Source organism: Sinocyclocheilus grahami, unplaced genomic scaffold, assembly GCF_001515645.1.
Source record: "Sinocyclocheilus grahami isolate Dianchi unplaced genomic scaffold, SAMN03320097.WGS_v1.1 scaffold454.1, whole genome shotgun sequence".
Lineage (NCBI taxonomy): Eukaryota > Metazoa > Chordata > Actinopteri > Cypriniformes > Cyprinidae > Sinocyclocheilus > Sinocyclocheilus grahami.
Window position 1 is genome coordinate 241,583 of NW_015505633.1, and position 12,947 is coordinate 254,529.

At 39.5% G+C, this 12,947-nt stretch overlaps 1 protein-coding gene across 1 annotated transcript; it reads right to left on the reverse strand.

Moving 5' to 3' along the window:
- Nucleotides 1-304: 304 nt before the first annotated feature.
- Nucleotides 305-9,183, reverse strand: LOC107552617 (kelch-like protein 20). Its single transcript, XM_016234538.1, has 8 exons — nucleotides 9,072-9,183; nucleotides 8,571-8,722; nucleotides 7,557-7,740; nucleotides 5,687-5,830; nucleotides 5,335-5,468; nucleotides 1,397-1,608; nucleotides 1,075-1,181; nucleotides 305-994 (listed from the first exon to the last, which is right to left on the reverse strand). Exons 2-8 carry the CDS (start codon nucleotides 8,689-8,691, stop codon nucleotides 931-933), a joined length of 966 nt encoding a protein of 321 aa, XP_016090024.1. The 5' UTR covers nucleotides 8,692-8,722; nucleotides 9,072-9,183; the 3' UTR covers nucleotides 305-930.
- Nucleotides 9,184-12,947: the final 3,764 nt, after the last annotated feature.

Below are 12,947 nucleotides of genomic sequence, written 5' to 3' on the forward strand. Positions count from 1 at the left end.
TCTTCCTGAATATTGGTTATTGCTGGAACTGATTATCTGACTTTGACATATTATCTGTTTTTTTAAAATAAGATTTATTAATAAAATGTGTAATATAATTATTAAAAATGATTAATAAAAGATTATGCCAAACTGCATATGCTTAAGAGTTTTTCCAGGAATTACAGTCTTCTAAAGGTTTGTACTGTCTGACACAATCATTTTTACTTAAATCCCACCAAAATATCAAAAAATACTTTTAATTCAGAAATGTATAAGCTATTCACACAAAAGGTGTTTTACATAATTTTTCTATAACCGCCTCATGTATTTTTGAATAACATTCAGATAAATAAAGAGGGTCAAATTAAGAGTCTGGGACCAAAATACACATTTGTGAATAGAAACAATTGTCTGTATGGAATTTTTTTTACACAATCTCATGCTTAAAACCTTTGTGCTTTGTCAAGGGTTGTGTCTAGTTCTCGCATGAGGAAGATGTTGAAACATATATAGGCTGGTTGTACGACTGAGATCTGGGAAACCCAAAGGCCTTAGGTTTTATACTCTGAAAGAGGTGAAATGAAGAAGCACTAAAATCTGCTTTCATTACAGTGTCATTGACCAATGCTTGTAACTCCAGATTGCTCCAGTGGGACTGTCCATTAGTAAGTGTCCATAACAAGACACTTTCAATAAGTGCGCACTCATTTTCCACGCCAGTCTTTCTGGCTGTAAATAAAACCTTCCCAGAGAGACCCATATAATGTAATGGATTGTTGATATTAAATTCTTTTTCTGCTTTTGTATTTTCATTACTCACCTCTAACCTAACATATTAGCTCCACCAATCATAAAACTACTATAGCACATTTTATTACCATCACAGATCTATCAAATACATTTCACTTAGAGAGCAAAAACTAAGAGTTTAGCAAACAAAGCACAAATTTAGTGTGTTTTTAGCAAGACAACTCCACCGCCTGGGTGTTTAGTCTTCATACATCCAAAGTGTCTGTCAAGAGAAGAAAGAGAAGAAATGTTATCTAAGGAAGAGAAGAATAGACTTGATGGATGTGTAAGAGTAGTTCACACCTCCAAGTGTTTGAGTCTGGGTTATAAGCCTCAACCGATGTAAGAGTTGATATCCCATCTGAGCCTCCTACTGCCAGCAGCATCCCACCAAACACAGTCAGGGAAACCTCCACACCACAAACATGACAAGAGATGGAACACTAAGAACTGTAACCTCATTTTACTCAGTCAGCCAGGAGGCAAGACTATATTGTCAATAAAGTGTCAGCTGTTGTTGTGATGTACTTCAGGATGAAAGTCAAAAAAGTCAATAGGTGTGTACTAAAATGTCAATAGGCATCGGAGAATAGAAAACAGGTTGCTGTGGGGAGAATAGGCTCACTTGAAAGCGTTTGTGTCCCATTGGTTTGACAGGGGTCCACTTCTGGTTGTCAGGGTCAAACTTCTCTGCCGTGCTGAGCTCCAAACGCAGTTCATCTCTGCCACCTGCCACATAGATGCGTCCTAAGTATACAGCACAGCCTGGCTGCTCTCTGGCAGTGCGCATGGGGGGACATGGCCGCCACATTCCTTCCAGTGGGTTAAAGCGTTCAACTGGTCAGGAAAGTACAATCGGATCTGTTATGCATACTTCGCATTCAAAAGTGTGCATCATGTTCTTACAAACCTGTATGACTTACTTTCTTTTGTAGAACACAAAAGAAGATATTTAGAAGAATGTCCAAGATACTCCTTTCCATATATTAGTTTACTCCACATTGGCTGTGTTTACATGCACAATTTTGTTTCAATCGGACTGAATTCATTCCGATTCATGAATCTGAATGTAGTGTTTACATGAACTTCAAATCAGAATAGATTTTTTTGACATGCGCACACTGCACAAATACAGAATTTCCCACTGTTTGCACATAATAACCATTCTCCTACACCGTTTCTTTATTTGTTTCATACAGCAGAATTAATATTTATCCATTTCTGGATAAATAGCCTTTTACATATAAACCGCTGTGCCATGCTGCTTATACTGTATTTATCACCCCATGCCCAAACCAGTCATCTGTGGATGAGAATCCGAAACAAGGACTGGTGGGACATTCTCCTGCTCCACTTCACAGACTCTGTGTGAAAGGAGAGTTTTATAATGACAGTACAACTCTTTATTCAATTGAAAGAACAGCTCGTTCTGTGAGTCTTATGTCATTACCCTATCTCTACATCATTGCACATGCGCAGTCCTTTCAGTTTCGGTTTTCAATCTGATCGAGTCTTTACATGCACTCTTGATCGTATTAGAAAAGGAATAAACCACTCCTTTAAATCCGATCAAAATTTAGTTCAGATCGAGATCAATCAGCTCAATTAAAGTAATCTAAATTACTTTCAATTTTACTTTTACCTTTTTTCTGTATGATCTGCCTCATGTATTTTTAAGTAACTTTCAGATAAATGAAAAGGATCATGTCTTTGGCACGATGTCCAAACAGCTTAGTAAAAGTGCACGAAGCGAATATTTTGTTAGATATCTATTTTCTGTTCTGTGAAAGAAAGAAAGTCAAATGTGGTTGAAACAATATGAGTTAATTATACCAGAATTTTCAGTTTAGTAGTGATTTTTTTAATGCCCATCTTAATCTTGGTATTTATACTGACACATATAAGTGTGAATACATATAAGTGTGAATACATATAATTGAAGCATTACACGAAAGGAAATGTTTTTGGTTATTGAATGTCACTGTAGCAAAACCATAGGCAAAAGAGTATAACTCGAGTACTATGTGGCTGGTCATATGAGGGGGCACCCACATTATGCATAATAAGTACAAGTAATAAGTTTTCTGTGAGTACATAATATTGTACACAACAACATAGTATTTGGCAAATGTACTATTTTAGATGTAGATTTGTATTATTATTATTATTAAAAAAATTATTTACATTATATTATACAATCATCTACAAATGTTTTCATCTTTATTTTGGTTCTGTACAGGATATACTGTACATCTATTTTATTTACATGAAATTGTCTGTTTTTGTTTGTTTGTTTTTTTCACTGAAAAGGCTGAAAGCTTTGCTCAAGTGCACTGATAAGTAAATATCCAGAGAAAGGTTGTGGGAGTTCTCTCGACCCTCACTTCTCACAGACAGAAATAGGCATTAATACGTTCAAGTGTAGTACTTACTGTATATTTGCCCCGCTCTCCGGAAATATTTTTATAGCTATGACCAGTTTTTCTATGTTTATGTGAGTGTCTGCGAGCTTGCAGCAGAGGATTTTGGGTCACTACTGACGTAAAAACATTAACAGACTCTGGCCTGTTATTATTAAGTGGAGAATGACAGCATTATGTAGTGTATTTCATCCAAATAAAAAGTTTAGTCTTTTTAAAGCGCTGAATAACTTTCACTATAGACATTGGTGGGCTTTGTGGAGCAGCCCTTCAGAAAATAATTAATTGTGAGAGCGTGGTCTAGATGTTAACATACACTCTCTGACACACTAAGCTCTGCTAGGGGTGATGCAAGTTCAAAGTTGGTGACATTTCCCAATCCCATTCTCGCCTCTTCTCCCTGCCATTTTCCCTCCCACTAAATAACAGAATGAATAATAAGCTTTTTCAACCAATAAAAAAAAGACATCTCTTTGGAGAGAAGCAAAAATTGTTTACAGCTAGGGTTGCAAAGGGGTGGAAAATTTCAGAGAACTTTCCATGGGAACTTAATCTGGTGAATTTTGGAAATATTCCAAGTTGGAAATTTAACAGGAATTTATGGGAATTAATTGTAAATTTGGGGAAATTTATATAAACGGTGTCTAAACATAAATATAAATATAAACATTTTGTGTGGTCATAAGATGACATGCATGCAAACTAATACAAATTTAAAAAATGACATTTTTGGATTTTTTTTTGGAACCTGTGATATTTTTCAAGGTTTCATTGATGAATAAAAAAATTTAAAAGAACAACATTTATTCAAAATAGAAGAATTTTCTAACAATATACAGTATATATTTACTATCACTTTTTAAAATCAATTTAACATATCCTTGCTGAATAGAAGTATACATTTCTTTCAAAAGAAAGAAAGAAAGAATATTAATATTATAATGATTTCTGAAGGATCATGTGACACTGAAGACTGGAGTAATGACCGATGAATATTCAGCTTTGCATCACAGAAATAGATCATATTTTTAAGTATATTAAAACAGAAAACCATCGTATTACTGTTTTGTTCTGTATGTTTGATCAAATTGATTTGAATTAAGTCCCATATATTCCCATAATTGGTTAATTCCCATATATTCCCATCAATTCCCATGGAAATTTTCCAGTCTTGAAAATTCCTGGAATTTTGCAACCCTATTTACAGTACCTTTAAAATATCAGGTGTTTTACAGTTTGCATACCTATGTACTATTCTATACCATTTTGTAGTATAAACTGTGTGAGTTGAGTGTTCACTCTGAAAATTCTAACATGAAAAAGTGCACTTCAAACACTTGGATGATGCTCTTATTCAATTGATCAAAGTGTTGATAAAGTGTTGAAAGTTGGACACTTCAGGCACTTAAAGATTGCAGCATAGTAAAAGTGAAAAGTGCATAGTGCATAGCACACCATTTGTGACACACCTATTTAAAAATAAACCAACACAGGCTTATTGGAAAAAATCTTTACCTATATTTTTTCTAAATTCCAAAAACATACCTACAGTTCACTGCTATTTTCCACCTAAAAGTAAATAACTTTTATTTCTCTTCACAAAAAATATGATTACAGGGCAGATTATTGATGAATATAATACTTTTACAATTCTATAAACTCAAAATACTTTTACCATTATGTAGTGCATGATTTGTAAATTAATACATTTTGATGTTTGCAGCACATATCCAGCTCAATATGCATGATTTGGCGATGTAGTAAACTTGCATGGTAGCTCACCTGGTACTACATTGTACTTGTGATCCTGAGTGTTCAGGTACAAGTCCAGTGAAACTTGAGTCATGATAAAAGACCTTAAAGACTTGTAGAAGCAAGCTATAATTGCATAGCTGCCTCAGCAAATGTGTTTTTATCTCATGTTTGCTTTTGTTAATAAAACGTTGCAAGATTCACGATCATCTGTCTTGAATAAAACTAAAAGTGCTTTCAGTGCTACCCTCTAGACATTTCACTTTAAAAATGTTGGGAAATGTGCAAGAAGCAACGTAATATTACATCGCAGAAATGTCACCACCACATTGAGCCTGGGTTGAAAAACATCAACATCAACATCAACTAAACATCAATTCTCAATTCTGACCTGAATTCAATGGAGTGTCTCCGTCAGTTCCTCCCATGACATATATGAACCCATCCAACACTGCGGCAGCCGCCCCAGAGCGATGCTGGTGCATTGGAGCCATCTTCGTCCAAGTGTTCAGCACAGGATCATACCTGAATAAAATCACAGAGGTATCACAGAGGCTTTCACAATGTCATATATTCCATATGATGATATCAGGCAAAATATATTACACCAGTTGTAGTTTTGCAAATATTTAAACCTTATTTTTGTCTACACAATTTATAATGCACTGTCCTGTTACAGCATGTTGTATAACAATCATCAACAGTTGCCTGACACATGTCTATATGCAGTATGTGTAAAGTACCTCTCTACAATGTTGGTACAGACTGCTCCATCAAATCCCCCCAGGGCCAATATGAACCCATCCATCTCCACCACACACACACTGCTGCGGGGGCTGCTGAGGGATGCCACCTCGCTGCTCCACACATCCATGCTGGAGTCGTACCTGAAGAAGAATCAGAATGCCATGCGCAAGTTTAATCATTCTCTGTTTTAACATGTTTGTAGTGTTGCTGAGTGTGAGATGAGTCAGACTACAGAGAAAGAAGGGACATTATGCCCATGTTTTGCAGTGACATCAGGTCTTAGCTAAAAAGATCAAATGGCAATGTAAATCTCATACAGACTGAATGATATCACTGAATGATGATTTTTAATATGAATGTAATGTAGAATCGGTATCTGCTAAATGAATCTGTCCCCAGAGCTGCTGTGCTGTGAAACAGAGGAAGAGGATATTTATAAAGGAGATGTGCAGGATGTCATTATCACATAATTTGATCACTCACTCATCAAGCCAAATGCGCAGTGGGAAAAAAAATCGCTCTGTCTTGTGTGCCTGTGTGGTTGCCGGGGAAATCAGCATTGTTAAAACATTTTAATAATGTTTGTGTGTGTTTTTATGGAGACTGTGAGGTATGAGTGTGTATGTGTGGTTGTTGGTGGAACTGCTAAGTGAACTATATAAACTGTCATGTGCTCTCAGCTTTTGGCTTCTGGTTGCTAATTGGAGCCCATCTCCATATGTCAGGACAGTGTCATCATTACTCATTCGGTTCCTACTCACACACACACATTTATACATTATATTAGTGAGTGCATCTCATATTTGCAATGGTTTTCACACAGAAGTGATGCTTTTTGCTAAATCTCAAAGGGATAATCCACCCAAAAACTGAAAATGATGTTATACCCACCTTCATATAATTTACGTAAGTCAAAGAAAGATGTGAATAAAAGCCTAAATTACAACTGTTCATCATATAAACTGATTGTGTCTCTTCAGAAGGTCTGGATTAAACTGCTTAATTCATATGACTTACTTTTACGATGCCTTTTTGTGCTTTTAAAAACTTTTGGTTACATGGACTTTTAATGGATGGAAAAAAATGATGAGATAATATTAAAAATGTCATCATTTGTGTTGTGATGATGAAGTCTTATGGGTTTGGAATGACATGAGGGTGAGTACACAGAATTTTCATTTTTGGGTGAACTAACCCTTCAACAACCCTAACAGAAACCTGCTGATAAAAAAAAAAAAATTTGGCTGATTTATGAGCTTTTCAAATAGCGAGGGCCACATCAAATGTCTTCACAAGTATATTTTTGACTTATCTCTATATTTTCAAAAACTTGGCCTTCAAAAGTGCTGCTAGTCCAGCACACACACAAACACACACACACACACACACACACACAAACACACAAACACACACACACACACACACATGCACACACACACACACATTTGTAGCAGAAGGAAACCAGAAAGATTGAGTTTTAAGGAAATCAAATCAATTATGTTTGAACAGATTAGACTGTCAACCCCTTAGCATATTTTGCAATGCTTAATTTTTTCCTTAATGAAAGGTGAATGGAATTTATCACTGACAGAATATGAGTAAAACAAAACTTATCATAGGGGTTCAACGACAATACTCTCTGAAGGTCGACTTGCGATCAAACTAAATTACAATGCAACAGGTAATTAGATTTATGAGACTGACCTAAAATGACGGACCTTCGTTATTTACAAAATCTCAATGTTAATAACTATTTTGCCCTTTACAGTGTGCTCTTGATGGGCCCAGATCAGTGAAAAGATCATTTGGCTCTTATTTAGTCATTAGCCGGATGCTTTTACAGAATGCATTTGATCATGGGCTTACTTCTCCACACTGCTCACGCAGGTGATGTCATCACGTCCACCTGTAGTAAAGATCATTCCACCCAATGAGCAGACAGCCACATCTCCATAACGCTTCAGCATTGGCGCCATTGTTCTCCATTCATTATAGAAAGGATAAAATCGTTCCACAGCACATGACGCAGATGTTGGGGTCCAACCACCAACTGTAAAAAAAAACAAAAAAACCCCCAAACAAACAGGAGAAAGAGTGCTTTATCTCATTGCTTTTATAAACATCATCAACTAAAGAACGTATTTTGTTCCAACACTGAGAAACAAGATGATCACAAACTTTTTATTATATTATATATTCCAGATTGCCAGTGTGCTCTCAGACTTTTGAAGCTCACAGTAGATAGATGATCAGTGCTTTAATGTGAGCCAGTGGCCGTTGGCACAATGTGTAATAAATGAGAAAATGTTTTCTGTCGCTGGCTCCTCATCGGCAATAGAGTCTTTCGAACGGTTTAGCAGTGGTACATTGTTGTCTCTTTCAAAATTTACAACTGCAACAGAGAAAACAATGTAGGCTGCAACGTAATTTCACAGTTGCAGACAAAAAATAATTACATTGATATCAACCACATAATGCATAATGTGACCATATTCAGTTTTTGAAGTACTGATCTTTATTGAAACATCTACTGTATCTTTCTCAACTATTTGTAGATAGAACGGTCAGTTCAACCCAAAATGAAACTTCTGTCATCATTTACCCACCTTCATGTCATTTCAAACCTGTATGACTTCCTGTCTTGTGGTACATAAGATATTTTGAGAATATAAGATACTTTGAGAAATGTCTCAGTGTGTTTTTTCTTCTTGAAAGTCAGTGGTCACCAAAACTGTTTGGTCACCAACATTCTTCAAAATATTTTTCTACTGGTTTGGAAAGACATAATGGCATCTTGATACAATGATTTAGCAATATAGAGAAATAGACTACCAATAGCAAAACAGAATAGGAAGACTGAAGAAATCTAGTGATCCTGACCAATGAACATTGTGTCCATGAACTGCTTTTGAGGAGAGTGTTTGGATGAACGGACACAGGTGATGTGTGGGCTGAGAGGACAGCGGCTCCCTTGAGGGCTTTTCTGACCAGATTTCTTCATGAGGTCAGTCACTGTCCCTCCGACAGCTGCCCTGAGGGATAAAAAGCACCCATGTTACATTTTGATTTTTAGAGCCGTCAAGTGACTTAAATAAAAATAAAAAACTTTTATAATTTAGATAACATTTTGCTTATTAGAAAGTTTCCTAAATGAGTTCATCATTCAAATATACCATAACAACAATATAATTGTATCCATGGTCATAAGTGCACTTTCAATCACTGTCAGAGGAATCATTTTCTTCATTAACAGCAATTCATCTTAATAATTTCATAATATTAGATTTAAATCATCACTAGCCACAGAGACAACCACATGAGAAATATCCTAATTGCCCTTTTACATAACCAACCACAGCTTTCATAAAGAGAAGTAATTACCCTTGTTCATCGAGTATCCTTATGTTCTCTGTGTTTCTGTTCACTGACTACTGTGAGGCAGTGGATGTGGATGTAGTCTGTCTGTCGTCTAGTGAGGCAGCGCATAGATATGTTGATGTACATAGTTGTTTCGAGTAGATGGTGTCCTTTTCTGGCCCCCACAGATGATGTTTTGGCCTTTGGATGAGCTGGAGAAATCCTAAAGATACATATCCTATTTGCAGTGTGGTTTAGCAGTCTGTAACCATAAAAACTCAAGCCATCTATGTGTCATATGAATGGAATACACTCCAGAGAGTGTGCCGGGCACATAAAGAATCACAAATTACTACACTTAGAATGTAATGGAAAAAAATCTTAATGAATAATGAATAACATTGAAAATGTCATGCGTATGATTAGGAATTAACTGCACAACCAATACATTTTTTTAGTATCTTTTTGTTTTTAATGTCATTCAAATATCTGTCATACAAAATCACTTTTATATTCAGATATAATATACAGAGCTAAATTAATTAATAAATCAATAAAAATATATATATTTTAAATTAAATCAGTTAAATTAAACACTAATTCATAATACATGATATAAAGTTTATATCACTCTGATAAACCTTTTTACTTAATACTGGTTTTAATTTCTCATGTCTCAGGTTTCATATATTATATATTTTTACTCATTACACTATTTCATTATGTTGAGGGTTAATTACAACTTTTTTCTTATATTTCATTATACTTATTTATTAATGTCTTGCTGTAACATCCTATTATAAATAATAAAGCAGTTTCATTACTTGTCAACCTCAACTAATATATCACCCAACAGTGCAAATCAAGAGTTAATTAACATAATTTCTCCTAAAAACTCAATATCAAATATATTCTTCTAAAATGTTTGGTGTCCAAGAATAAAGTGTGTGCAAAATCATAGCACACAGTGCTGACATTTGATGTCACTGTTTTGTTGTGCCTTGGACCATTTGTTGATTTGTCACTTTTTGTTCTGACAGCATCACAACATGTTTATGTGCACTTTCACTGCAGACAAGTCTCTTCAGTTCTTTCAATTTTATGCTGACAATCCTAACAGTTTTAGTTTGTGATGTATATCACAACCTTAAATGTCCAAAGATAGTCTCTGTTAGTCCAAACAGAGGGTTACCACATATCAGACAACAAACACACCATGTACTGGAATGAACAGAGCAAGAAAACGTCTCAGGTTAGGTATGTAACCCTAGTTCCTCGAGGGAATGAGACGCTGCGTCGAAAACGCTAGGGGAACGCCTTCTGCGACCCACGCTCTGAATCACATGTGAAATCAGTCCAATAGCTGAACGGGATGTCACGGCGGATGACGTCATGACCAGGAAGCTATAAAAGCATGTGCGGCGGAGCCAGCGTCAGCTTCTAGGAATGAAGCAAGTGCCGGCAGGGACGCCGGAAGTATGGCACCAAGACGCAACGTCTCGTTCCCTCGAGAAACTAGGGTTACATACGTAACCTGAGACGTTCCTCTTCAGGAACTCGAGCTGCGTCGAAAAACGCTAGGGGAACGAGAATGCCCACGCCTACAGACTTCCAAATCTCTGCCTAGTGTGGAAGACTGCACAGCTAGGGCGAGAGAACAGAAGAGCCCAGTGTGGCTAAAGTAGGCGGGGCTCGCCATCCCGAAGGCCAACTTCTGGAGGAGTGAATCTTGACCCCCAAAGGAGAGGGGAGATCAGAGGACTCGAGGCTATGGAATAGCATCCTGATCCACCACTTAGCATAAGCTTCTCTGGCCGGAGGCCTCGGCCTTAGTGCACCGCAGAGGAAACGTGTAAGAAGAGGGTGTCTTCCCACTGAATGGCCACCGAGAGGGGCGTGGTAGGCCGCAATGGCCGCCACGAAGCCCTCTAGGGTGGAGTGGGTCAACCCTGCGGATAAACAGGCCTGCAGGAACTCCAGCACTGTACCAAACGGGCAGTTAGCTGTGTCGGGCTCCGTGGAGCTGGATGAGTCAGAGAGAACCAGAGGGGACAGTGTGATATCACATGAGTCGCAACAGGTCCACCTGAGTCTGGCCAAACACTCTCCATATCTGCTTCACCACCTCAGGGTGAAGCATCCTTTCCCCGGGCCTCAGCCCCTGCCTCGACAGGATGTCTGCTCCCATACTGAGATGCCCAGGAATGTGAACTGCTCTCAGCGAGAGGAGTTTGCCCTGGGACCACACAAGTATCTGGTGCGCCAGCTTGTACAAGGGGCGTGAATGCAGAACTCTGTGTTGTGGGTTCGCACCAACACATGGTGACCTCTTAGGTCTGGGAGAACTTGAAGCATGGCCAGCATCTCCAGACAATTGAATGCCACGTCAGATGGCGACCACTCCACAGACTGCGGGCAGGGTGGCCACTCATGACCGCACCTCAACCGGTGAGGGATGCATCCGTCGCTAGCATACGCGGCGACAAGGAGCTCCCATCACCGGGTCCCGTGACAAGAACCAAGGTTTCCTCCACATGTCTAAGGCACGTAGGCACCTCCGCGTGACCTTGAGCATGCAAAGCGGGTTTCCCCTCGGGGAACTGGATTCCGTAGCCTCTTTCTACAGTATGCAGGACCCATTGAGATACATTTGGCAGTAGCTTCCACGCTGCTAAATAATCTACTAAGGGAATCAGTCTAAGGGTCTGAGGAGAGACGGGCTCCGTGTAATGCGGTGTGAACCTCTCTTCCCCAGAGGGGCCTGCCCTCCGAGGTCCTGAGCCACAGCATCAGGACTCTCATAGCTGAAGTCTCCTATTGAAAACGACAGCCCTCAGACCCACATCGTCTGCTAGGAAGACTAAACCACAGCCTGCTCGGGGCAGGACCCAATGTAGCACACTTGGCAGGGGCTCCCACACCGCCAGGTGACCTCCTAAGGGAACCAGTCTCGCGAGACTGGCTTGTGGTGCGCCTAGAGCAGCTAGCTCAGTGCCCTGAAGCAGCGGACTGGCAGGGCATGGCCGTACTAGCTGCTCTAGATACCTCCGTAGAGGTAGCGAGCCTCTTAGTACCGCTACGTTTCCGGGCGGTAACTGAGAGAAGCGCTCGCCGGAGACCGCTGTGCCCTGGAACACGGCAGGGTTGGCAGACCGACCTCCTGAGGGCACTGAGGAGAGGCAGGCACCGTGTAATGCGGTGTACACCGCTCTTCCCCAGAGGGAGCTGGCCCTCAAAAAGTCCTAGGCCTTAGGCATCAGGACATTTACAACAAAGACTATCCACCGAGAATGACGGTCCGCAGACCCGCCTTCTGCTAGGAGCCTTCGGCCTGTGAGCGCCACTCTGACTCTAGACTCTGCGGAGTGCGAGAAGTGAGGCCCCCCAGAATGAGGGGCTGGAACACGGTGTGTTGGGACTACTCCGCCCAGCAGCCCCTGCTAACCGCCTGAACCTCCTCGAAGGAAGAGAGGTTAACCCGTGCACTCTCTCGAGAAATTTATATCCCAAGAGCCCCTGTATATCTAACTTCTCATAGTCAGACAAATACTTCATTTTATTCCTCAGAATTAAATGCAATCAAACAACCAGATGAGTAAATACGGTCTAGTGTAGCAAGATTCACATCAAAAACTGAAATGATGTAATATATGCGTTGCGCGCGAGCCATTCAGTCACACGAACAACATCAATCTCCTTGACAAACAAACGAGCTCTAGATCTAACAAACACGGGTGGAGATAGGAAGAGCCGTCTCCAACCCCTCTGCTAGATCATGAGCGAGCTCCGCATCCTCAGTCGCCGCCATGCCTCAGCAGCAGCGGGACCGCAATCGCAAGATCACAGGAGCGGACACACTCCTCGGAGCGTGCCCGGCGAGAGCGGAGCGTTTAACAGCGG

What these genes read in the sequence shown, in the direction of transcription:
- LOC107552617 (XM_016234538.1), bottom strand. Translation starts at nt 8,691, where the DNA reads ATGAAGAAATCTGGTCAGAAAAGCCCTCAAGGGAGCCGCTGTCCTCTC. An exon ending in TGCGTGAGCAGTGTGGAGAA is followed by an intron (nt 5,831 to 7,556) that starts GTAAGCCCATGA and finishes ATTCTTCTTCAG; the next exon opens with GTACGACTCCAGCATGGATG. An exon ending in TGGGACACAAACGCTTTCAA is followed by an intron (nt 1,182 to 1,396) that starts GTGAGCCTATTC and finishes TGTGGTGTGGAG; the next exon opens with GTTTCCCTGACTGTGTTTGG.